Source organism: Syngnathus scovelli, chromosome 1, assembly GCF_024217435.2.
Source record: "Syngnathus scovelli strain Florida chromosome 1, RoL_Ssco_1.2, whole genome shotgun sequence".
Classification (NCBI taxonomy): domain Eukaryota; kingdom Metazoa; phylum Chordata; class Actinopteri; order Syngnathiformes; family Syngnathidae; genus Syngnathus; species Syngnathus scovelli.
This window is the reverse complement of record NC_090847.1, coordinates 14559586-14585813: the sequence shown is the minus strand read 5'-3', so window position 1 is coordinate 14585813 and position 26228 is coordinate 14559586. Positions and strand designations below refer to the sequence as shown.

Genomic DNA, 26228 nt, shown 5'->3' with positions numbered 1-26228 from the left:
GCTTGTTACCTTTTTTTTGTCCTAAAAGCACAACTATTAAAAGAAAAATACCATGTTGAATTCTAGACCGTTTAAATCCATACTGTTTGACTCATGCAAATGCAAATAAAATGTATTTTTAATTGTATGAAATTTCTTGTGAAAGTTGCTGTATAAAAGTTAGAAAATCAGGCCTATTTTGTTAATTAAAAACTATTCTCACTGCATTTCATAATTCTTTTTTAAATTCTGTGTACAATAATTTTTCATTATTCAACCCTCGTTTTAAACCTTATTTTAAAACCCTAACCCTAATTTGAAATGCTACTTTGAAACCCCAATCCTAGTTTCAAACCCTACTTTGAAACCCTAACCCTAGTTTGAAACCCTATTTCAAACTGTCAACTCTAATTTGAAACCCTACTTAGAAATCCTGACTCAATTTTTAAACAATTTTTTAAAACTCTAACTCTAGTTTAAAACCATACTTTAAAACCCTAACCCTAATTTGAAACCCTACTTCAAAAGCCCAACCCTAATTTGAAGCCCTCCTTAGAAATCCTGACTCCTTTGTGAAACCATTTTTTGAAACGAACCCTAGTTTGAAACCATACTTAAAAACCCTAACCCTAATTTGAAACCATACTTCAAAACCCTAATTTGAAGCCCTCCTTAGAAATCCTGACTCATTATTGAAACCATTCTTTGAAACCCTAACCCTAGTTTGAAATTCTGACCCGAGTTTGAAACCCCAACCCCATGTAGAAACCCTACTTTTAAACTAGGGTTAGAGTTTGGAAGTAGGGTTTTAAACTTGGTAGGCTTCCAAATCAGGGTTTTAAACTAGGGTTAGGGATTTAATTTAATTTAGGGTTTCTAAATTAAGTAGTTTGAAACCCTACTTCAAAACCCTATCTCGAGTTTGAACCCATAATGTGAAACCCTATCCCTTGAAAATATAACCTAATTTGAAACACCCGAGTTTGAAACCCTAAATTAAATCCCTAACCCTAGTTTAAAACCCTGATTTGGAAGCCTACCAAGTTTAAAACCCTACTTCCAAACTCTAACCCTAGTTTAAAACCCTACTCGTAGTTTGAAACGCTAGTTGGAAACCCTAACCTAGTTTGAAACCCTACTTACAAACCCTCACTTTACCTGACCTTTTTGTCGTCTTTAGTGCGAGGGACAGATAGTGGTCCTAATGAAACTGCCGGGCACGTGTAATCCTCCATCCTCAGTGCCATTTCCACCTGTGAATTAGTCAGTTACGCATCACGTCAGTGTCTTGCCATACACTGCCACCAAACGGTCAGGTTTTGTTAGTGCATCTTATTCAACCAAAAACAAGATAGAAGTCAGACGCCGGCGTGCAAGTAAAAAACAAATCGGACATAAACCTACAATTTGGGAGGAATATAACTGTTAAAATAGCCAAGTATTGATTTTGCGATTTGACAAAATTGCCATTAGTCATGTATCCACTAAACTGGACATTGTTCATCAGCAGCTATATTTTGACTACAATTTATAGTATTGCTGCAACTTTGTTGGTTTTGAAAATACTTCATCTGCAGTACTTCTTTTAATTGAAACTCAATTTACTTATTACTATCGCAATATTTGAAATATTTTAGTCTTCATATGACGATAAGGATTCTTGTCCTTGTGTTTTGTAGTGGTCAGGTACAGAGCATGCGCTAATGAGGAAGATGTCAGTAAAAAAGAAATTGAGTAAATGTTAGCAGAAGATATAGTGAAACTAAGGATGCTAAGTAAGGTGTGGATACCAAGAAAGATGATCATTAAATCAATATGATAATTATTTTCAGGTCTTTGGCGTTGTCTTGTGGCGTTTTAGTGACCAGGCAAATGAGATTTTTGCAATACAAGCCATTGCTGGGCAATTTTTGTCTCGAGTTGTGTGTGCACATTTGAGTGACAAGCGGTTGATGGCGGCAACTAGTTACACAACAGACAGCCATTTAACAGACAGTGAATAATTCTATGAATAAAGTTCCAAGTGCTCAAGCTCCATATTTGTACTGCTTGTTGCAACTCACAATAATACTGCAACTTTCTGAGCAGTTTAGACCATTGTCTCCTTGCAGACAATCATCCAAGGTTGGGCTGACCATCTACCATACAAATGCCTGGTGCGCTGGCGTCTCATCAATTAATTTCCTTCATTTTACCCAAGAAACAGGCCCACAAATTTGAGTGAAGCAGCCCAGTAAATCATTTCCAATATAGACAGCAAATGGAAATGAGCTCCATGGTATGGGGGTAGGTCGTCAAGAGTCATGCTTGAATACAAATTCAACTGTCTTTAGAATTTGATTCTTGCAATTGTGTTCAGTGCATCATATATATTTTAGTACCACATAGGACCACTGCATGTATATTTAAAAACAGAAATGATAGCAGTTCTTTATTACTGAGTTGAAAATGTAATAAAGTTGCTGATAGGTGAGTACTAATTGCTATTTTTACATGTCGTGAATTTGTGGCATACAGGCCAAGCATCCCCACACTTGCACGTTAGAATAAAACATTTGATTCTTGCAGTCGATTGTGTTCTGTGCATCATATATATTTTAGTACCACATAGGACCATTGCATGTTCTTTATTACTGAGTCGAAAATGTAATACAATTCCTGATAGGTGAGTACTAATTGGTATTTTTACGTGTTGTGAATTTGTACATTCCCACACTTGCACGTGCATTGTTTTTTTCCCCCCCAAAGTCGTTATAATAATATACAGTACGTAATCATATTCTGTAAGCCATTTGCAAAATCAATTTCTATATTGTAAAATGGGTTAGAAATGAAATAGTGCTGATATTAACACTATTCAGGTTGGGTCTTGCTCCCTAACCCCTAATACTAGCAAAGGTTTTCTGTCACACATTGTCATTAGAAGCTCACTACGTGTAGACAGTCAATTTAAATGTAAAATGTAGCAGTAATTTCAAATGCACTGTCGCCATCCGCTGGACAGTAGAAGTTTCTACAGCTTATGAATTATTCCTGCACCCGTAATGGACATGGAAGCAAGATCCTCTGGTGAAGATCAATGGTAATACTTTAAAACTCCGTGGCGTCTCTTCAGGATGCAAAAGTTCCAGGACAGCTTCCAGGATTGCATTGTGGCTTGTGTGTTTATGCATTAAGACCCCTGCCTTCCCCCTCCCTCCACTATTGTGATTTTTAAATCAGCCTAAATCCTTGTAAAAGGCAGTGTAACATTGTCCCCGCAGCAGAGGCACGGTGTGACCCGGAGGATCAGTGCCAAAGCCTCTGAGTGGCTCGCTAATTCCCCACCAAAGACCTCATCAGCTGTCATCCCGGCTGGAATGGAGTCGGGAGCAAGGCGGGCAAAGCTCGTCCCATCTGGCAGGAAAACAACAAAACCACTGTTGCAAATTGGCCATTAGTTTTCTGCAAAAAGTATCTTCGTTCCTTTACAAAGTTAATGTACGATAATATAAAACAGTTGAAATATTTTCGTAGATTCTAGCATTATAGCAACATACTGTAAAGTGGATAACCGTTTCAGGGCTGTAAAATAACAGTAACAAGCTGGCCACTTTATCTGCCTGTAGTTAACTGTAATTTAACAGGATTTCTTTTCTTCTTTTTTTTTTTTTTTTTTTTTACAGGGCAGGATGTCCCAATACTTTACCTCACTCAAGTGCCCGCCTTTAAACTCCCTGAGCCAATGACTCCTTTTTCCCTGACCATCTGCCCAAATTGAAGTGTAATTCACGAGAAATTGACTCTTGCTCTTTGGACTTCGGCCCAAGACCTCTATCCGTTAGCGCTAATGGAGGCCAATATATAGGTAAGTGTCTGCTTTCCAGGAAAATCAATATCTATGTGACCCTTGAGGGTTTTCTTTTTTCCTGTGAATACCCTCTTGCCACCCAAAAAAATCAACAGTATCAGTTCAAAATTATATTTTATGACACATTTAGACAGAGAGAGACAGAAACAAAATAAATAGTAAATTTTGATACAGTAATCAGAATTTGTGATTATACTTTTATTAATGGAAGTCTATACAAGTTTTATGTGACAGTTTTGTGTTAATGCTTATAACCAGGGCTGTGGACTCGGTCGGATTTTTGCACCGAGTCCGGCCTCTTGACCTCCGAGTCCGGCTGTCCATTTTTTCTGTTAATTCATGTGACTGCTTAGTCTTTATTTAAGGCTAATATAGATCAAAATCTACCAGAACGAACACAACTGCTTTCACACTGGCTGGTTCGACTTATATAGGATCCCTTGCTGAGAGCGCAGACGTAAAAGTGAGGCGACGTTCCAATCGGACGTTGGATCGATAACATTTTCCCTGCCCTACCGGAGTTGTGCTAGTTCATAACGTAGATCACATCATGGCGTAGTCATAAATGTACGGTTGACAATTTAACCGATAGAAGTGGATACATTGGAACATAACCTACACTCTAATATATTATTTGACATGGTATTAAATGCGTGGCTTTACAAAAATAGTCATTGAAGCCCACCCTTAGCCCTGAGTGCCATTGGCATAAGGCAAAACGCTTGAAAACACACACTCTCGCCCAATCAAATAACCATTCTGAAACACAGGACATGTAAGATAATATTTTTTAATCATTAATTACACCCTTATAGCTCAGACATTTATCTAAACACAAATAATTAGTGACGACCCCACAACTATCGAAACACATCAATGATATAAGCTGGGTGACATAATCGTCCTTGACATTGGTACATAATGTAAACATTAGCCTAAGTGCAACTCAACGTGGCCGCATTGATCGTAAGCAGGGCTGTGGACAGTATTCCTACGCGCATTCTCAGTAGCATGATGAAAATAAAATTGAACGTATTTTTTTTTATTGTCGGACTCGGTCAAAATCAGCACAGAGTCCGAGTCCGGCAAAAATGACCGAGTCCGACCGAGTCCGAGTCCCCGAGTCCGAGTCCACAGCCCTGCTTATAACTGCTAAAAGTTTATATCGTACAATGTGGCGTATCCAAGATCTACTGTCTAATAGGATGATAAAAAAAATATGGGTTTTACCCATTAATTAAACAGGATACTATATCAGAATTGACCAAGCAATCCAAAAATATCATCATTATTTTCCACCCATTGGTTTTCTACGACACTCTGTTATGAATACAAATTCTGGAATGTTGGTTGAGTTATTCAGATATGGGAAGTTAATACAGAACTTTATAGAACAAATTCAGTCAACACCATTGTGTAGCCCCTGGTGAAAGACGTGGGTAATGAAAGACTTAAACTGTGCAGGAAGCAGCCAACTTTACATTTGGGAGTTGCGTCTGGAGGTTGGGGTCTGGCGATTGACTTGAGCTGTGGAGGGATATCTGGTTGCCCTCCATCGCAGCAGCAGACACCATGGAATACTCGTACGCCTGATTGCGTTTGGACCATGTCTCAGATTCTTCGGACTGGTTGTCTCCTGACAGAAAAGCAACAATTATAGGGAACCAGCTGGCCATTCACAAAAGCTTCCAGTACCTGTTTCTGATGAGCAGGATGGACAAACTGCCCTCCTAGGACAACCCGTTGTCGGGAGGATGGTTCCTTTTGGGTCGTTATTTACCGCCGTGGACACCTGCAAAGTCAGATTAGGATACTACTATGATGATTGGAATGCTCATTTGGTACCTAAATTTGTCCCATGAGTGAGGAAGAGTTGTAATCAAAAACTGCCTTTGAAAAGTATCGTACTCCATTTTGGAAGGCCGTATAGCACCATGGTTTGGTGATATCACTGGGGAAGCTAGGATTTTTTTTTCCTGGGGGCAGGGGGGGCAATAATGTCAAGTTTTTTACAAACAACCAAAATTCTTCAAAAATGCTGCTAAAGACTCATTATGGGTTATCTACAGGGAACCGTGGAAATGGGGGAAAAGTTCCAGGAATTAATGAGAAATATACCCAAATGGGGGGAGACAGTACCTACTCCCCTCCAGCTGTACCAGTGCCTAATATGCTTACCTCATGTATGCCATCTTTTGCAATCCCCAACACGTCTTCATCTGCCACACTGGTCTCACTCACGTTATCTGCTGAAGGCTGCTTGCGAAAGAGTCCTCGAGTTCTAAACACAAAAAAAGGTGACTGCACATATTCGAAGTGACAGTGATTTCTTTTAGAGTACGATTACACCTGAAGTGTGGGACTCCAGTCACATGACTTGACTTAACCCGGATCTGCCCTTTTTTTTTTTTCTAAAAAGGTGCATATTTTCTGAGTTCTTAGGTGTCCCTAAATAGGAATATGCCGCGCTTTTTTGGTTATGACGTCGCGTACATGAGATATGCGGCATCTATATATAGACTATGGGCTGATACGTGCACAAAAATCGGAGCATTCTGACGATTTACAAGTGTAACGTGATGTAATTTATTTGAATGTTCAGAGTTAGTTGTGTTTTACACGTAACAGCTATCTGCAACATGAAAGGGACAAGGAAGATTTACTCAAGGAGATATCCGGAATGCAAAGTGTTGTGTATGAATATGACATATGATTTATTAAGCCCCAGTTATTCAGACTGAAGGCTTATGATTTGCACATAGAGAATCAAATTTACCCCAACTTCTGGATTATTATACATCTACATGGAAAAGTTTTTCTTAACAGATAAAACAAGACCAGACAATCATAATTTGTCTCAGCACCAGGATCAGGCAGAGTTTCTGATACAACTCATGCATTGTTGTAGCTCGCCAGCAAATCCAGTGTTTGTGTATTTTCTGTCAGTTTGACAGTGCTTTTAGGTAAGTCAATTCTAAAACCAGGGTAGATGTTCAGTGGCTCATACATATCACTATGCACCAAGTGGCTTCTTTTCTGCCTCCTCTATAGCAAATACACTGAAGCACCAAACTCAAAAAGAGCGCCCAAGTGCACTTGCAGTCAAGTGCAGAATGCAATTTGAGTCCGAGCTATTGGCAGCCACGTGGGGTCATACCTGAGCGGCTCCATTTGATCGCAGCGAAATGGCCTATTTTGATGCGTAATTGCTGTCCAACGAGCTAAACCAGGCATGTAATTGAAAGCGTGCCAGTTCCACAGAGGGGGCACTGCGATCAAGGCAAACGCAAGGACAGAAGTGCGAAGTGGGTGCGAGTCAAGAGTGCGTGGCAAATGCAGACAGCCTCGTCCATAAGCCGGCAAAACAACAGCAAAGCAAATCAGCTACTTCTCAATAGCTCGGGTGGAAATAAAAGGAAAGTGATGTTCCAGCTGTGTCGTCACTGAGTTACGCAGCGCTACTACATGCAGCCACATGTGGCCCACCACACAGAGACGCTCTCATCACTTTTGGCGTGCCCAATTTTCATAGGCCCTTTCCGGGTGCTTTCCTTCGTCACTGGAGCAGTAGTAGTGTATCGACTTCAAATACAAAATAGTACAATAGGCAAGGAACAGGAACTGTGTCTCACCCCACATGGCTAGTGGATATTGTAGCTTGCCGCATACTTTAGTCAGAACATCAAACTTGTTAACTCATTCAAAAGTGTTACTATTGTCTGCCTCATTGATTTCCTACAAAGACGGCTGATGTTGAACCCGAACCCTAAAAAGAAAATGTCGAAGCATTCAGCCCCTTCCACACACCTGTAGCAGTAGATGAGACAGGCGGCGATGGGAAGCAGGCAAATCAGGAGCACCACGCACGAGGCGACGACCACGTTCCTTCGCTTCTCCTCCTCGGTCTGCTGCAGCTCCCACCATTCCAAGTCACTGAACTGACAGCGCTCGCCCATGTAGCCGGCCACACAGCTGCAACGGATGACCGTTGAGCAACCCATTACTAATACTATATTTTGCTGGGATGATAATACCTGGTTAACACTGACAGAAAGGTTTTGAATGAACAATGTGTTGGTTATTGTGCTTAAATTTGGCACAGCTTTTTTTGCTCTTGGCTGGGGTTCATGTGGCGAATTCCCGAGCTGGACTTAAGCCCTGGAATTTGCCACAAATGGCTTCAGTTATAGTTTCGCAGTACTTTATCTTCAATGCTCACTATGCTAACATTAATCACTCGGAGGCTGTTTATCTTCAATGCTCACTATGCTAACATTAATCACTCGGAGGCTGCATTCTCAGTTTAACTATTCAATGTATCCCAGAAAGGAGCGACATGTAGAGCACTGGTTAGCACGTTTGCCTCACAGTTCAGAGGCTGTGGGTTCGATTTCGGCTCGGGCCCTTCCTGTGTGGAGTTTGCACGTTCTCCCCGTGCTTGCGTGGGTTTTCTCTGGTTACTCCGGTTTCTTACCCACGTTCCCAAAATCGGCCATAGAAGTGAGTGCGAGTGCGAATGGTTGTTCTTTCTATGTGTGCCCTGCGATTGGCTCTCAACCAGTTCAGGGTGTCCCCCGCCTATTGCCCGATGACTGGTGGGATAGGCTCCAACATGCCCCTGACCCTCGTGGGGACAAGCGGTACGGAAAATGGATATGTGCCAGAAAGATCGAGACGTGGCCGTGGAGCCTTTTTTGTGAGTTTGCGGAAGAAGATCTAACCCCTACCTCCAGTACATATACTCTTGGCCGGCCACCTACAAGAGGGCGATTCTGCCTAGCCTGTGTGATAATGTGTGACCTTGCAGTCTTAATGGAAATCATCTAATTTGTATATGTGCAGAGTTTCATAAAGAAGGGAAGAATAGTGAAAGGAAGATAAGGGGCACAGCAAGATAATGGCATAGCTCAAGTTATCTAGTAACGTGTGCCAGGGAGGCCTATTCTAAAACTCCTTCAAACCAGTTTGGCTGACTCTGTGTTGCTCATCTGTTGAAAAAGCGAGCTTCTGATTTGGGCAAATGCTCTACTAGAAGTTGGTCAAAGTACGATAATTCGCCAAAACAGCTACCTCAAGCCAAAATGTCACACTTTGTTTAATTTCGTGCATGGGGCATTACAATTTTTTTAGTTATGGCATGACGGATTTGTAAAACCAATGGTGAAATTGGTGTCAAGCATAATCTTTTCCAAATTGGTGGAGGAGTACTGTTGGAATGTTGAGTTCCCCCAAAATGGCAATTCCTTTTTTGGGGAAGAAAGATTAACACACACATTTCTAATAATAAACATAGTGTAAGTGTATTGTATGTTAATCTTTTTTAAATGGAGCAAATCCCAATGCACGTGTCTGCATACAAGTAACGATGACTTGTGAACCCAGATTCCCTGTCGTTTGGCTTTAAAATGCAGCTGCGGCTTTGACGGAACAATAGTGACCCCGACTGGTTGAAACTGTCCATTATAACCAGGAGCTTTTCTATGATGGATGTTTTTGATCAGTTACAGTAATTATCACGTTAACAAGACAAAAAAAGGTGAATTACTTGCAGGCGTAGGACTCCACCTCAGGGAAGTAGAAGCAGATTCCCTGGTACAAGCAGTAGGACTCATGGGTAGAGGGGCAACTCTCAACAGAGTTTCCAGGATGGCTGGTCGTCATCGATGGTGGCATTTTGCGTGAATCTAGAAGAAAACAAACAGACAGAAAAAGGCATGATGACATGGAATACAAGTGGAATTAGCTGCAAACACTCCTTGACATGTCTGCCCGTTGCTGTGGTAACCAGTCTGGCACTTCCAGAAAGCACCTTTTGAGTTTTTATCCAGTTTTCATTCATCAGGATCTAGCATGGAACATACATTGATGCAATTTAATGAGAGATAACATGCCACGCATTCCACTACATGTTATAGACAAAAATATTGGGACGCCATCTAAATAAGCATTTGTGAAATCAGTGTTGCCACACCCATACTTTTCATGATGACAAGGTTCAAAATGCAAAATCTTCTCACAGGCTTGGGTGTAATGCCCATGGGGTTTTGGGCTTTTTAACACCCACATTTTTTCATGGGAAAAATGCTTAAATGCTGGAGAGAATTTTCTGTTGCTCTTATGCTGGAGTATTGTACTAACTATACCAACCCACACACATGTGTCCATCACCGATGAAACCATCGAGACAAGAGCAGGCCGGGCTGCCGGCATTCAGGCGACAATTGGCGTTGGGACCGCACGGCTTTGCCGAATAACACTCCCGCTCGTCTGGGGACAGAAATAATTACATAATTGAGTTTTACGTTTGAAAGGAACAGCTTTCCATTATGTTTAATATATGCCGTAGTTACCTGACACCATTTTGTCTGTGAATGTCTTCGCTTCAAAATCCGAGTCCACGGCAGTTCTGTTAGATGGCGTTTGCGGTGTGCTTTCATCGTTGAGTGCTTTGTCTGGGAGTGATGTCTCAACCACGGGCTTGTTGTCTAACCCTAGCCCAGTAAAAAAAACAGAGAATCCAACATTCATATTTACAGCACAGACCTTATCCCTAACCCCATTAACAGCAACACTAAAAACCCATAACCCAACCCATTACCCAACTCTTAACTAACTAAACCCAGAATCCAACCCCCAAGCAAAACCCTAATCCCAGCCAAAACCCCATCGAGGAGTGCTTCTAACTAAATTGACTTCCTCGTACCAAGATGGAACAAATACAGAATTGTTCATCTTGACTATTTAATTCCATGTGTATTTTGAAAACTGGGATTGGAAAAGTATATGTTGGGAAATTCCAGCAATCTCAACGGGAAGAAACTTCCAATTTGTTTTCAATTCATGCGCAATGGGTAGACCCTACCCCAGACCCCAACCAATATAGAGTTACAAAATAATTCTTTGTTTACTTGCTGTATTTGGTTTAGCAAGCGGATGCACCACCACAAGGGACGCAGGTTGGACCAGGTCACCAAGGAGACGTTGCAGTTCCTTCCCCGTTCGCTTGTGAACGCTCATCAGCTGCTGGTGCTCCCTATCCACCATCCATAGCCTGTCCTCGAACACGGCTAGGTCAAATGGTTGGCCTGAGACAGTCAGGAGAGGAAATCAAGGAAGATAGGTGGTATGGGTGAGATTCAATCATTAGGTACAGATTTAAAAAAAGACCATCACCATTTCATAACCTCACCTACTTGGTTCTCTAGCAAGATCCGTCGCTTAGAACCGTCCAGAGCGCACGTCTCTACCCTGCTTCCGTCACACCAGTACAAACGACCATCTGCGAAGTCAATGGTCAGACCTCCGGGTGACACCAGGCTGGTATTCACGATCACCGTGCGGTTCGTCCCATATAAAGAGCAGCTTTCCACTATAGGTTGATGTCCGATATCCGCCCAGAACAACCTCCTCAAAAATGAAACCATGTGTAGAATATATGACGTTTTCAATCAGTACATGTATTGAGATTTTTTTTCATTGAAAGATACAATATACATATAGCAAATACAAATAGCAATACAGTTTGTTGTCTAACTAACTTTTCCAGAGGATGAACTGTGATGGATGTTGGCTTGTCGAGTCCACTGCTTACTACAGTTGTCACATTGAATCCATCCAAGGTACTGCTGACCACTGCTGACTTTCTGGAAGTGTCACATTTAAACCCTTTACTTTAAAAGGATTCAGCATAAATGGTGTTAGCTTAACATTATTTTTGACAGCTGGAAGTGTCACATTTAAATCATTTAATTAGTTCTAATCCTTTAGAACGGGGTGTCAAACTCGTGTGTCACGGGTCGCATCGTAGTTATAGTTTCCTTCGGAGGGCCATTATGACGCCTCATATTAAATTCAATATAGGCGACACAAAAAATTAGTTTTAAAATCAGAGCCCAGTAGTAAACTCTTCAAATATTATTAAATGATAAATGCTAATAAAAATTGCTAGCAATACCTTTATTTTTTTAAAAGTGAAGACAATTTGCAATTTCACTATTGACTCATTAAGTCGATCCACAATTTGTGGCGGGCCATATCTGCCCCCTGGGCCTTGAGTTTGACTCCTATGCTTTAGAAGTACAATATCTGGGGGAAACATTTTAGAAACACTTGCCCATTCAATTGAATGCCAATTTGTAACTTGCTTAATCTCATTATAAAATTATCCATTCACACACCTCATAACAGTCCAGTAAATCTTGCGATGGATCCAGTCGACAGCCAGCCCATTACTCGAGTCTGGACCGTCGGTAACAAGGCGTTGTCTGGACCCGCCGTTCATATGAACCCGTTCGATGATTTTCTGAGATGTGCTGGCAAAGTACACCTTTAAATGCGATGAAAGCGCACATTCAATACACTTACCCCAGTTTACTGCAACGAAATGTAAAAAAAAAACTGGGAAGTGTTCAGTTACAAGACCTGTACACTAGGGTCACTGCATGCCCCTATCTAAACAGGACCCTGTACGCTGTGCGTCTCGATTAAAGCACAAACTTTAAAATTTCGATCTCTTTGTGTGTCTTGACATGCAGAGGAATTGAAAATAAAGGAGACTTTGACTTTGACTTTGAAACTGCGGTGCTCGATTGCAACTGTGCATCATGTTTTTTCATCCAATACACTGTTTCATATGATCATCTGATCAGAAAGCTCTTCAGGAGCCTGATAATGATCCTGATCATTTGAATCAGGTGTTTGGGAGAAAAAAAACACCTAAAACATGCCAAGCACAGCCCTCAAAAACATTTGTCTTGACAGTATTTCTAAACTATGACTGTAAACGTATTTTTCCTTACATAGTTTGACACTGGGTCATAGTCCAAAGATCCAATTGGTCCTCTGGGCTCATCCACAAGGGTTTGGCCCTCAGTGCCATCACTGTTTATTGTCTGCACAGCCACCAGAGTGGCAACAAGCAGATATGGTGGTGATCCTAAAGTATCAATCAAAAATTCATGCGCAAAGTTAATGAAGGCGTGTCGTGTTATTAATCAGCTGCTTCACAATACTACTGTGACGCACCAGAGGCAATGCAGCGCTTGCCATCTTGATGGAGCTGGTAGCCAGGCAGGCATTCACATCGCCACCTTGTAGGGGAGATAGGAATGCATAGCTGACTACAGCCTCCTTTGTCTGCGGAGGAGCATCCTGCAACAGTAAAAATAACAAAAGTCCACTCACTATTGCCATGTGTAGTAATATTGCAATATTCCTCTCGTGGCATTGATAGTTGTAAACATTTACGGAGGAGCAACCATAGCCAAGTGATTAAGGTTGTCGCCTGCCACCATGGACGCAGGTAACCCTCTGAAGCACCCCAACTACTTTCCAGGCGCTTAAGTAGCTAAGATGCTATGCTAAGAATGATATTTTATATTAAGAAAAACTCTCGACCTATCCTTAACCCAAAACTAATCTTCAACCTAATCCATACTTAAACTCTGACAATGACTTTGTACTGTTACAATAGGTATGTTAAACATTGTTATCAACATTATTATCTCACCTTTCCTTCTCATCTAAAGAAAGAATAGTTTATTTTATTCATTTTATTTAAGTTAAGTTGTATTGATTCATTACACAGAATTCTGTAAACTGGTACCTGTACAAGCTTGTCCATCTTCGTTTAATACAGAACCCTTTGGACAAACACACACGGGCCCCTCATCAGTTGCTAGGCAACCATGACCACACTCGGTGGTGTTGCCTTCACAGGATATGATCTCTGATGAGAGGGGAAAAACATATTCACAAATACAGAAATGTTACCTTGAAATAAAGGTTGATGAAATGTGCAGCATACATGATGTTGATTACACGTCATTTTTTGACAGCCAAGTATTGCTGAGTTCCGGAGTCTAACTAGCAACAAGCTCCTTATGTGAAATCGCTTTATGAAGTCAACTTGGAATCCTATTGAAATAGGTGAAAGTGTCTTGGGAAGCAGACTAGGATGCTTAGCTCACACTGGATGTACACATAATACATATACACAGTAATAAGTTATTGGTTTTTATACCCACAGTGATCTTTTGTCTTGTTAAACAGGGCGAAGATTGCCTGCTAAACATTTTTAAATGGACAAAGTCATTGGTCAAATATGATTCCTATCCCCTTCTCATCACTTTGTCTTTGGTAAACTTTATTTAAGGGACAAGTAACAGCAAATACAATGTAATGACTCTTCCTTATGGAAAACGAGTGTCAAATGAGCTCAAGTTGTCAATATGTGTGCACAATACAAAGTGTCAGTGTCTTGACCCTAGAAGCAATGGGTTGCTCCCAAACAATGTCAGGGCAGTCTGGTCATCTGCAATCCGACATTTCTATTGACTCTGTGCAGTTAAGGTTGAGTCTGCAAGGCAAAAGCTAAAGACACAGACTAAAAAGTATCCGATTTAAACTGACAAGCAGTCTATAATTACATAAGACAAGTGTCCCAGTACTACCTCTGCATGTTTTTTTATCCGGTAGAAGGGCGTATCCATTGGGACAAGTGCAGAAATAAGACCCCGGGGTGTTCTCACAGCCAAGAGAGCAGCCATGGTTCCAGTGGGCACATTCATTCACATCTAAGGTACACATCAGTAAATCGGTTTGATTCCAAAAGTTAAGTTTGCATCAACTTTGGTGTGGCATCTTCAGTAAAAAAAATCTTACCTTCACAATAGAAGCCATTCTTACTGAGAGCAAAGCCTCCGCTGCACTTACAAACTCCCTGCTTAGCTGTACTTGAGCACACATTGATGCAGTTTCCACTCTGTTCATCACATCCTGATTAATAAGAGTAGGTATTGAGATTGGATCATGGTTTCCACTACTACTAGAAACAATACAGGTTTGTCAAGTACAACCTTGAAGCAGTGATGGCGAGTCAGCCATTGGCTGCTTGTCAGGATGAACCACTTTGATATCAACCGGGACCTTTGCCATTTGTTTTAAATTAACGTGAAAGTCCTCGCCGCCCGTGTACTTGTTGACTCTTTTTATTGCTCGGGACGCAGCGTCAGTATAATACACATGCTTGTAGAAAAGTGTTATTCTCAGCGAATCGGACCTGAGTAAACAAAAGAGAAGTGTGAAGCACACAAGTAAAAAAAGGTAAGGGATTGAAAATAACTTTGGTGTGTTTACTGAAGGGGCTGATCTATGATGTGTAGGGCTTTGCCGTTATAGTCTGAGGAGGCGATGGCACTTTCTTCTTGCAGACCAAACTGTACCCAGAACAATCTTCTGTCTCTGTGGTCGATGGACAATGCCTTCAACTGCTGCGAGGATTTAATCAGCCTCACTTTCACTTGTCCTATAACATCACACCGATGGACGCTTGGGATCATTCCACCAGACAGCCAAAACAAAAACCTGTAAAATATAGTACTTGTTGATTTGCTCAATTAAGAGAAATATTCATAGTGACAATTTGTACATACTGAATCAATTTTTTTTTTATTTGATTTTAATTTTTACTTTTACTTTATACTTGTTGATTTGCTCAGTTAAGAGAGATATTCATAGTGACAATTTGTTCATATTTAATTTATTTTTATTTTCCCGTGGGGGGATTTCTGTGCATGATCCGCTCAGTAAACTTTAGGGCTGACATGTTCAACCTGTTCAATATGTTTAACCCTTTGTTGTGTGAAAAAGCCACGAGCTCCATAATGATAACGTGAAACAGAATAATATATAAGGAAGTTTGCTGAAGGTAGGCGCTATTGCCAGATAAAAAAATTAGGAGCACTTGGTTGTGTTGAGTGTTTGTATTGTGTCTCAATCATTGTAATGAAAATGAGGAAGCGTTTACAACCGAAACGCAGGGACCAGAGGAACTAAAAGTTACAGTATCCTACTATCTTATTATATTTCTCGGTTGTACCCTAACATGGTTAGGTGTGAGACGTTTTTTGGTGGTCATCTCGAGTATCATGCATTTGTACCGCAAAACTGATTAGTGTTACCTTTTAGTAGGGTCGATGACAATTGAGCTGGGCTGTGTCAAGTGCCTCACAAGAGTCTTTTCACTTTTGCCGTTTGTATCCATCGTCTTAATTTTGCCCTTTTCCCTGCTCGTCCAGTACACGGCATTCCGAATCCAGTCCACCGCAAGGCCAGAGATGTGTTTGTCAGATGAGTAAAGTTTCTGCAGAAGAAAACGATTTTCAAAATGTAAGTGACCCCAAACATAATTGATCTGACTAATCTTTTTGAGATGTCCAACAATCGGATCCTTGCTGAGCATGATCAAAAGTGTGTGAGTGGGGAAAAATGTTCAAGCTCAGCCCTATCATTGGTATGTGTGTTGCTCATTTAAGTGGACTGAATTCATTGACACATCCCTAGTCAATAGCTTCGTCACCTCTCTTTGCAAGCCTCTCACGGACGTCTTGTAGATGATTCCAGCGTGTTTGTCTGCCCAGTAGATTCGTTCTTCACGGAAATGGAAATCAAGCAGGATGGAAGATGCCACCCCAGCCACCAGGCGTCTCTGGTTCTTCCCGTCCAGGTCCATTCTGTGTATGGCTTTACCATGGCCGAAGATCAGAAAAGGCTGCGAAACTGACCACAAGGTATGATTTTCATCTCTGTCTTCATAGCAGCTTCAAATTCAAGGCTGAAATGGGTTGAAGTTCTTGCTGGTTTGTGAATAAACCCTTAGCCTATAGTAATAAATAATAGTCGACTTTGCATTCATTCGGGATGTCGGGAGAACTGTGGCAACCGAGACTTCATTTATATTCCAGCAATGTCGAGGAAAAAAAAGGGTTATTGAGGTTGCCTTAATAGTGACAGACCTTGACAAGTTGTGTCTGCTCTGTTGTTCTAGCATGGTAATATCACTACGTGCAACCATGGATACTGCCTCAACTCTGCGGAATGAAGAAAAACAATGAGCAATGGGCGACAAACAACATAATGAAATCGAAGTTCATGGGACGGTCAACATTATTCTTAAATTTGTAGGTTGCAATCCTCCAACACTATGAGGATGCATGTGTCATTTTTGGGGGTCCCAAAATTTGGAATTTGATTCCAGTCCACTTGCCTATCTGAAAGGCCAAATTGTCTGTGTTGTAGACATATTCAGCAAGACTTTAAGTTATGTATGTATGTATGTATGTATGTATGTATGTATGTATGTATGTATGTATGTATGTATGTATGTATGTATGTATGTACAGTGTGCATATATACATATGTTATTATCAATAACATTTAGTTATGTGAAAGCACTGATCATGTTAAGGATTTGTGACAATAATCAATAGATAAAAACTGCCCATATGTGTCACTACGTATATTTCTATAAATCTCTGCGAGGTTTTACATTTTCAAATGATCACTTCTCCAACATTCCTTGAAAATCACAAATTCCAGTCACTGGCAAACTATTTTTGGTAAAGGGCCCCCTGGGTTATTGATGTGGTACTTGGAGGCAACCATGTTGGTGACCCCTGATCTATAGCATGGTCAACAATGATCAGCATGTCTGCGACCAGAAAGACCAAATTTCATTTATTTGGTCTTTTTTTATATAATCTTTGGCATTGGAGTAAGTAGGTATATTTTAACTTGATGAAGTTATATTACTTTAGTATTGTGATACTTGGATTATATCACTAGCTATATTTTTAAATGGGTAACTGTGTCAGAATACATATTTGAAGTAACCCCCAACCCTGAAAGTCAGAAGAAACTTGTATTTTAAAACGTGACTTTTATAATTACAACTTTTATTCTTGTAATATTACCAGTACATCTTTTGTTTTGATCAAGGTGCCTGTATTCACTGAAAAATAAGACTATATTCTCAAAAATGTAATAGTGAAACAAACTCACCAACACAACTGCCGTTTCTGCCCGCCCGTGTCAACCTCTCGTTCCAGCATGCAGTGCCCAAGGCCAAGGCACCGCTATTTTGCACCGTGAGATAAATTAGTGCCGCCGTGAACGTCGCGGCCAACATACTCCCGTTTACTTTCCCTCAGGCATTCCCACAGACAGCACCAGTGTGGAAGATTTTCCCTGATCCAAGCGACATTCGCACAAGGACCGTTTGCATGTCACTCCGTGGCCAGAGTTAGGCAGGAGGCGACCTTACGGCCTCTCATATGTTCCAAGTCTCAAAGTGAAGATGCTAGAAAATAGAGTGCGTAGCCTTCCTCGCGTTGGCCCCCATGCTGCCAGTCTGTTTTGGAAGCAAAGATTGAAATTCCTGACACCCCCTTGGTAAATTTTGCACATGCAACCCCAGCGCTGGAGCGAAACCTCCTTTAAGTCAGCGTCCCGAGCAGAATGTGGAAAATGCCAGCAATGAGAAAGGTCCCACACAATAACAATTTGCCCTCACACCTCCCTCTTGAGAGACATGTCCCTTCCCCATGTAGCTCATTCCTGATTGTCTGGGAGAGTTAAATGTCAAGTCTCATCCATCTTGTATAGCTTTTCTACTTAGAAATCTCACAAACAGTGGTGTACAGTATGGAAATATTGATGATGTCATCTCAACAACACACAACATATGCAGTAGTTGTTCTGGCATCAATAGACGAACAAGGATGCATATGTAGTTAATAAGTGACTTCAAATCAATTAAGCTAAATTGGATAATTGGTTGGGAATCACTCTTCTAGGGTAAGCAGCATCCGGAGGGCCGCAGATGAGGTAGTTTGGCGTGCCTCCCGGTGGCCCCGAGGAATATCCAGGTCATGCCGGAGAGACTGGCTTGGGAACATCTCCCCTGGAAGAGGTGCAGGTAGTGGCTGGGGAGAGGGAGGTCTGGGGTTCTCTGTTGGTTGGTGACCCTGCAAACCTACCCCAGACAAGTGTAAGAAAATGGATGGATGGATCTCTAGTCTAGGTTCTGACGACCTCAAGGACCCTAGCATGTTTTTGGAATGAGGGAGAAAGCCAGAGTACCCACAGAACATCCATAGGATGGGCACAAAAATACCACATTGGAGAACCTGAGCCAGAGATTTGAATCTCGAACATCAGAACTGTGAGACAGACCTATGAATCACCAGGGTCAAATTCAACTTTGGTAAACACAACAATTCCTAAATGACATGTTAAATAATGCCACAGACAATAGACTTGTTTACTGGTCCCAGTGCGTCAAGTTGTCCCTGCGGCTCCTCTGTCCCTGCCCGGAATGAGTAATTTCTCGAGAACGGCATGGGCTCAGTGCATTATCCCTAATTGTTTGGAGAACAACTAGCAAATGTCAGGGAGCAAAACCTCTATTCATAGCCGTTGTGACTACGAGTCATTGTCAGCTCCCAATTCACCAGTAACTTCGTAGAGCAGCATTGGAAGATTTACGCAGTTGGTCTTTTAGCCCCGCAGTGGCCCAGGCGATGACCTTTTCTCACAATTCTTCTTCCTCCTGCCGTGATAGATGATGAACAATGAAAGGGGTAATATGTTTGCTCTGTCTCGCGTTTATCTGTTTTAGGCATCACTGGAGCCACATGACCTCTTCTTCATTCTGGAGGTGGCTAAATCTAAACTCTTTAGCTCAAATAAAGCTCTCTCATGGTTCCAGAATCCCAATCTTTATGCCCTCTAGCACAGGGGTTTTCAAACATTTTAGGTCCAGGGATTCCTTATGGGGGAGACTTTTACCCCCTCCCCCCAAGGAGTTCCTTAGAATCTTAACGCTAATTAAACAGTGCAAGCTTAAATAAAAATGCGACTATTTTAAGAAAAAAAGTCAAAATGTCACAGTACATTTTGTAGGGAACATCTTTTTCCAAAGTCAATAAAAATGTTTTTAAAAAATCCCACGAAAGCTATTGTAATCTGTAGAAGACAAAGATATTTTGTCATGGAAAGAAGATAAAGTAATTTTAGAAGCGTATAGTCAGATTTTTTCAAGGTTACACATACCGGTAAATATTGCTATTCAAGCCAAACCTTAATGAGGGATGAAAGTCATATTTTAATGAGTGAACACCTTTTTTTCTGGAAAAAGACAATTTAATCTCTGGAAGTCTGCCCTTCCAACCAATTTCACTAATCCTCTAATTTGTCATGTCATTCTATCTTACTTTGTCAAATTATGATTATTTGACAACATTTCAGCTGAATTTTGTTTTATTATAACAAAAGAACATCATAGGCTTTAAAACAAATATAGTACATGTAAAAATGAACCGTTCAGATGAGTCACATTCTATCAACATTTGTCGGGTAAGGCATATGTTGTGGGTGACAGGAAATGGCTACGAATGAATGACTTGACAAGTCAAATCTAACCCTTATATTTTGGCATTGAATATCACAAGAAAAAAAAAACACTGCTTGGAATTGCAAGCAAGTCCAACGAAGGTGCTGGCTTGTTGTGACACTCTCAGAAAACCTTAAACAAATATAAGGCTAAAAGATGGGTAAGGGCATGCATAACAATATCAGTCGGTCATAGGAATAAAACTGCAGCAGTGTTAAAACTGTGGTTTCTAAATCGCAGTAGTGGATCTTTTTCCTCTTCATTTTTCAGCATTTCTCTCTCTCACTTGCACCTAATCAGATTTCAGCCTCCATGTGTTACCATGTCAGTCGAATTTGCCTATGAACCTCAGAGTCAGTTGTGCTGGTTAATGTAATTTTAACTATTAGCAATGAGACTATTTTTTGAATCAGTTTTCAAATTCACCTCACAGGGCCGCCTAGCTGGCTCACAATAATGTTAGCATTTTTTCGTCTCCTAACTATTGATCAGCAAGCCAAGTTCGACTATCAAAAAAAGTCTGTGGCAATCACATTTTGTGTAGTATTGATTGTTTCTATGATTGTGAAATTAGTGGTTTTAAAAGTTGGATAAAGTCGGGTAAATCCCCTCTGAAGGCCAAGGTACAGAAGCATGTATGGCCAACCACAGCTAAATCATCATCCAAATCACAGGTGTCGAACTCAAGGCCCGGGGGCCAGATGCGGCCAGCCACATCATTTTATGTGCCCCCCGAAGACAAATTGTGCATCAAATTCATGTGTCATTACTCGAATTGCAAATTGTCTTCACTTTTAATAATATTTTATTTTTAAATATTTGACCAGTTTTTACTCGTCTGATTTGAAAATGATTTACTTGTCAGTTTGTTTTGTAGCTTTTACTGTATATAATATCATACATTTATTTGGGGTGACAGTCATAATGGCCCTCCGAAAGAAGCTATGACTACAATGCGGCCCACGAAAAAAATGAGCTTGACACCCCTGATCTAAATCTTTTGAAATGGATGTTTTATCTTCTCAATCTCATTTTTCTAGGGATTATGAAAGGCATTTGAATCCATAGCATCTTTCTGAGGCATGGCATTCTGCTCTCAGCAGAGATACTCAGACCGGGAACTGTCACTCTTGAAGGTCATCTGGGAGTCAATACTCGAGCGAGAGCACAGCAACAGTCGTTCCGACTCGTGGGTGGGCCTCCTTGCCCACAGCTCTGTCGGGTGAGGGTTCATGGTCCTTTGCTTCATGTTGATGGTCTCGAACTTGACATAGCTCTCCTTCTCCAGTTCCTCTTCATCTGGAGTAGCCTCGCTCACCTTGCAGTAGAGGGCGAGGATCTTGTAGAGCAGTAGACAGATGAGTGGCATTGCCAAGGCGCAGGCAATGCCACTGATGATGATAAAAAATTGGTTCTGTCCTCCCTCCTCCTCATTGTCCAGCGTGTAGAAGTCAATGCAAGGGTCTTTTGCGGCAGCACTACCCTTGGCCACGAGGCACACCGAGTATCTCATACCAGGTGAGAGCTCCTCAAGCAGAATTTTGCCACTGCCTGCAGTAGTCTCAACTGTTCTTTTGTAGTCATCCTCGCCATCTTCCCCGTACGGTGTGTAAACAACAGTGAGGGGAGAGTTCTTGGGTAACCCCTCTGCCGTCCAGACTAGAACCGCACTGTCAGATGTTTCCTCCAAAATCTCCAAGTCTTTGACTAAGTTTGACACATCGCTTTTCTTACTGTTTTCGTCTGACACAAACTTCCGTCCCTCACCACCTTGTTGGATCTTCGCAGGTTTAAGCGAACCCCTTTGAACACCAGAAGTCGTTTTTGACTTGGTTAAGACTGCAACTGCGGTTGTCTGGACCATAGGCACGGCCGAGGTCGAGACTGTCAAGCCTCTTTCCAGATTGTAGGTCCAGTCTGGACTTGTCGATCCTGTCCCGGCGCTAGGCATCGGCGTAGAGATGGTGGAGCTCATGGTGCCAGCCACTGAAAGGGATATGGTGGCTTTTGCTGCACCCGCGTCATTCTTGGCTTTGCAAATGTAGTCCCCGGCATCCTTGTGTAGGATCCCATGTACGCTCATGATGGACCATTGGATGCCGTCCCCTGGTGACTCTTGTACTGTAGAGCCAAGCAAGACATGTGAATATGAAGACTATGAAATTAATTTGTTTGTTTTATCTACAAGGCATAAAGCACAAGAACATTCATACATCTATTTCCTGTATTGCTTTTCCTGCTCAGCGGCGCTGAGGCCTAGAGACTCTTTTCCATTGTACTGGTTCTGCCCCGAAACAGCCTGGTCCTGCTCTGAGTGTTTTCTTTTCAGTTGCACGTTTTCGAGGCGTTTATAAGGCAAGGCAAGAAGGCAAGTTTATTTGTATAGCATCTGTCATCTGATTTGCTGTGCCATATATGCTTTGGCGAGCTTCTGTGCATTTGATGGGCTATAATTTGCGACATAGCCACATTGTGCGACTTTGATTCTGTGGCAACTGTGACATTATGAATCACCGCAAGTGTCTGAGACTTGGCCATTCATGAAATTTTGTGGCAGTAAGAGTGTGCAGTGAAGGCTTGTTTAGTTGATCCCACCCAAGTTGATTGGGGCTTTTGTTGTAATAGAGACGCCATGCATTTAATTAACAGTTGGACGTACATTGGAATAAAATTGAGACAGCAAAATAAAGTTTACCTGTAAAGACTGTAATGAATTTTAGGTTCATCCTGAAATTTAACTCACAAGCCAAAAATTCCCAAGTTCTTGAGAATCGTGTAGAGGTAGGCAAACATTTACACTAACACTGAGTAGCACCTGAACCCATAATGCCAGACACATATACCACTACAGTACCCCCCGAAATGTAGCTTCATACCTGTGTTGTTGACTAGTGATCCATCAGACCGAGCCCAATTGAGGCTTGGTGTCGGGAACCCTGTTGCATCACATCGCAGGAGAACATTACTACCAAGCGGAGACGTGATCTTGGTCGCAGACGTCATGACGGAGGGCTTGACACAATTATCAAGTTCGGCGCGCTGAAAGAGGACGCCAGATAGGTTCTCAGGTGCACTGCAGGTCAGGAACAGGTCCATGAGAACCACGGGCGTGACTGCCATTTTGGATATCTCGATCAACTTGGAGAGCTTGCAGTCACAGATCCAGGGGTTGTCTTGGAGGCCTGGAAATAGAAATCAGGTGAATCGGGTCTTCGGGTGTACATATGTAGTTCAGACAAACACCATGTTAATTTTCACGACATGATAGGTTGTTGCTCGACTTTTTTTACTTTTTGTCATTTTCTTGTGGGCTATTTTCTAACCTTCATTGAGCCCAGGAAGATAGTACTTTACATTTGAAATACGCAAGGCACACCCTCAATTAAATACAGTACTTCGCTGGCCTAGGGGAACAAAGATACATTTTCGAAAGTAAATAATTTTCTGACCAGATTTTCTGATATTGGCTCGTTTGCTGTGGCACATTGAATGATCTCTCGTGACAGTGGTTTGCAATCACTGTTCTCACCTCATACAATTAGTGTAATCACAACAAGCTACTGTCCAAGCACCTGTTGCACACAATAAGGAAACATGTACCCAGTGGATATCAAATCCCTTTAACCAGATTAGCTGTCCTAACATTGTCAGACAGTGCAGTGCATGTAATCTGGGCCTGGCCTTTATTCAGTGTCACTCACCAGCCACGTCAATAGATTACAGCATTTCCATGTTAAACTGAAGGAAAAGTGGCAATTTCATCTACTGTATTGGCATTATTAATGTTGCTGTTTTAGATTACTCAGTAAAAACGAATGAGGTATTTTTTACCTGTGAAAAAGATGATCTTCCTACCTATGCCATGTAACACAGTTGATTGAACTAAATTAGGGGTGCATAAAATGCAGCCTTCAGTTGTTACAGGCTATGAACTACATTATGGTATTGTTTCACGATCCTGATAAAAATGCATAGGTATGCATAGAACAAAAAAAATCAGAACAGTCAATGTCTGAATGAATCCCACATTACTATGCTTGGATGTTTTTCAATCAGGAGGATGATTATGAGTGGAATTACCTAGAAATGAAGCATGCACTCTTGTAAATATTCTCTACTTAGATTAAATTAACCGTGGACAATGAGCTTGAACTGTGCAGCCACTTAATTAGAATTTGCTACATTGAGCGTGCCTTGGCACTCATAGGTTTGGGTAATTAGAATTTGGCTATTTTAGTAGCAGGTTGATGGAACCAACTGGCTGATGTACTTAGGACTGACCTGTTCGGCCATGACATGATCCTTGGTACTCACCCAGCACCACCTTTTGGGAGGTGTTCGCTGTGACCGGTTCGCCGTTAAACGGTGGCCAGATATCCATGAGGTCTGAGGGCAGGGTGGCTAATTTGTTGCTGGATAGATCCAAGTATGTAATCTTCACCAGGTAGGGAATGGCCTCAGCAGGAAGGCTGGTGAGCCTGTTGTTGTGCAGGTCCAAGGTCCTCAACAAGGGCGTCTCTTTGAGGGACTCCCAGGGGAACATAGAGATCATGTTGCCATCCAGTCTCAGCTCGTGGAGGAGTTTGAGGTTGTAGAAACTGCCCATGTCCACTGAAGTGATAGAATTGTATGTGATCCACAGGTAACGGAGCTCCGTCAGGTAGTAAAATGCTTCCGTCGGCACTCGGCGGACAGCAGTCTTCTCCACCCGGAGTTTGACGGTGTCCACTGGGACGTTTACGGGGATGTCGGACATATCGGGGTCATTGCAGAGCACAGTCCTGTGAATAGAATTGTAATTGTATATATGTGGTTGAAATTTGAACAGTATGCACACTCTGCAATTAAGTAGAATAAATACTTATATTCTAAAACTTAAAGTAAGACAGTACAGACTCTGAACTGTACTACTGATTCGTGAAAACCTGCAAATGTTAAGAGAAGTTACCTGGTTCCAGTTCCATCGCTACGTCCATGGAAAACACAAGTGCACTGCGCCGGGCAGAAGGGACAAGCCGTGTTAAAGCAGCATATCAACATCAACATCCGGAGAATTTGACGCATGATTTCACCAAAAGGACGCCAAATAGTCACTTGGCGGAGGGATCGGGAAAAAAGACATCAGCTTTCATTACAACTTCTGAGGATCCCTTCCAAAATGCAAATGAAATATAAAAGAAAGCGCGTTCAAAGTCCATAAGCATCCGCTGGCTGGTGATGGACTTACACTACAGGTCACCTGTGAGTTGCTAATCGCACTCCCCCTCTGCCTTACAGGGATTAGCTGAAGATTTCTTTGGGTTGTAAGGGTCACGCAAGCTCGAAGCAGGCCATGTAATCGCTAATCGGCACTTCCAGAAAGGGTTCCCCTTATGTGATTCCCACGAGGCCTTTGTAGATCCCCACTCTAGTCTTGTATTGGCTGTGTGGTACCACATTACAAGAAATATACCTAATTCAGAGTTTGCTGTATGCTTTTAAAGTTCAATAAGTGGCCAAAACGATTGCAGAGTTTTCCACTAAAATTGCACCAATGTTTAGGAGGGGTGTAAAGGCCTCATCACACTGCACATTTTTTGTTTTTTTTGTTTTTGGGTGTGCACTGTGGGGGAGCGCACAAGTACAACAGGCATCTGGTGAAAGATCGCCATTATTTGGAAACGTTTGCGTCACACCCTACTAAGAAGTAACAGGGATGCTTTCCCCATTGGTTTATCGATTACTCTTATCTATCTGTATTGGATGCGCTTGTCACTGTGTTGCCTCCCTTGAACTGAACATTTTTCCATTCAAGGTCGTGTGCTGTGTGCCCCACAGTGACACAACAACCCCGATGGCACATACATACATAATGAATCGATTTGTAGACAGAGTGCATTGCTAAGTGCCCCAGGTTTAGAGAGTTTGGTTTAGGGTTTAGGGTGGATAGTAGGGGCGTGGTAAAATATGTAAACATTTACAGTCCTGCCAAAATGGCAACAAGAAACTTTCTCAATATACCGTATTGGCCCGAATATAAGACGGTGTTTGTTGCATTGAAATAAGACTGAAAAAGTGGGGGTCGTCTTACATTCGGGGTCTATTCATTATACCCATTCACAACACTAGATGGCGCCAGACATCTTTCAAGCGAATGCTGAACTTAACTCCCCAGGCCTAAGCGAACCC

The 26228-nt window shown here is 41.7% G+C and overlaps 2 protein-coding genes across 3 annotated transcripts; both read right to left on the bottom strand.

Annotated features, from left to right (window-relative positions):
• Window positions 1-4605: 4605 nt before the first annotated feature.
• egf (epidermal growth factor) lies at window positions 4606-18161 on the bottom strand. Of its 2 annotated transcripts, none has more exons than XM_049750929.2 (21): window positions 17669-18161; window positions 16188-16387; window positions 15790-15971; window positions 14966-15193; window positions 14686-14888; window positions 14492-14605; window positions 14281-14403; window positions 13434-13556; window positions 12854-12979; window positions 12628-12764; window positions 12007-12155; window positions 11368-11472; window positions 11019-11233; window positions 10738-10914; window positions 10180-10320; window positions 9977-10096; window positions 9375-9513; window positions 7637-7801; window positions 6008-6110; window positions 5525-5621; window positions 4606-5465 (listed from the first exon to the last, which is right to left on the bottom strand). In XM_049750929.2, the coding sequence occupies exons 1-21, from the start codon at window positions 17793-17795 to the stop codon at window positions 5281-5283; spliced, it is 3159 nt and encodes a 1052-aa protein (XP_049606886.1). In that variant the 5' UTR covers window positions 17796-18161; the 3' UTR covers window positions 4606-5280. The 2 variants fall into 2 exon arrangements, with proteins under 2 accessions (XP_049606886.1, XP_049606877.1); XM_049750920.2 differs by having other exon boundaries at window positions 11019-11236; window positions 17669-18158.
• A 1694-nt stretch (window positions 18162-19855) lies between these two features.
• On the bottom strand, window positions 19856-25287 carry lrit3a (info leucine-rich repeat, immunoglobulin-like and transmembrane domains 3a). Its single transcript, XM_049750938.2, has 4 exons — window positions 25009-25287; window positions 24375-24841; window positions 22937-23242; window positions 19856-22181 (listed from the first exon to the last, which is right to left on the bottom strand). Exons 1-4 carry the CDS (start codon window positions 25122-25124, stop codon window positions 21157-21159), a joined length of 1914 nt encoding a protein of 637 aa, XP_049606895.1. The 5' UTR covers window positions 25125-25287; the 3' UTR covers window positions 19856-21156.
• Window positions 25288-26228: the final 941 nt, after the last annotated feature.

Bases quoted from the DNA above. Each gene is read 5' to 3' on its own strand.
- lrit3a (XM_049750938.2), bottom strand. From the start codon at position 25,124: ATGCGTCAAATTCTCCGGATGTTGATGTTGATATGCTGCTTTAACACG. The intron at 24,842-25,008 runs GTAACTTCTCTT...TTCTATTCACAG, and splicing joins AGCGATGGAACTGGAACCAG to GACTGTGCTCTGCAATGACC. The intron at 22,182-22,936 runs GTATGAAGCTAC...TTGGCTCTACAG, and splicing joins ATCACTAGTCAACAACACAG to TACAAGAGTCACCAGGGGAC.
- egf (XM_049750920.2), bottom strand. From the start codon at position 17,795: ATGTTGGCCGCGACGTTCACGGCGGCACTAATTTATCTCACGGTGCAA. The intron at 13,557-14,280 runs GTAGTACTGGGA...CCCTCTCATCAG, and splicing joins GGATAAAAAAACATGCAGAG to AGATCATATCCTGTGAAGGC. The intron at 10,915-11,018 runs GTGAGGTTATGA...TGACTGTCTCAG, and splicing joins CTTGCTAGAGAACCAAGTAG to GCCAACCATTTGACCTAGCC.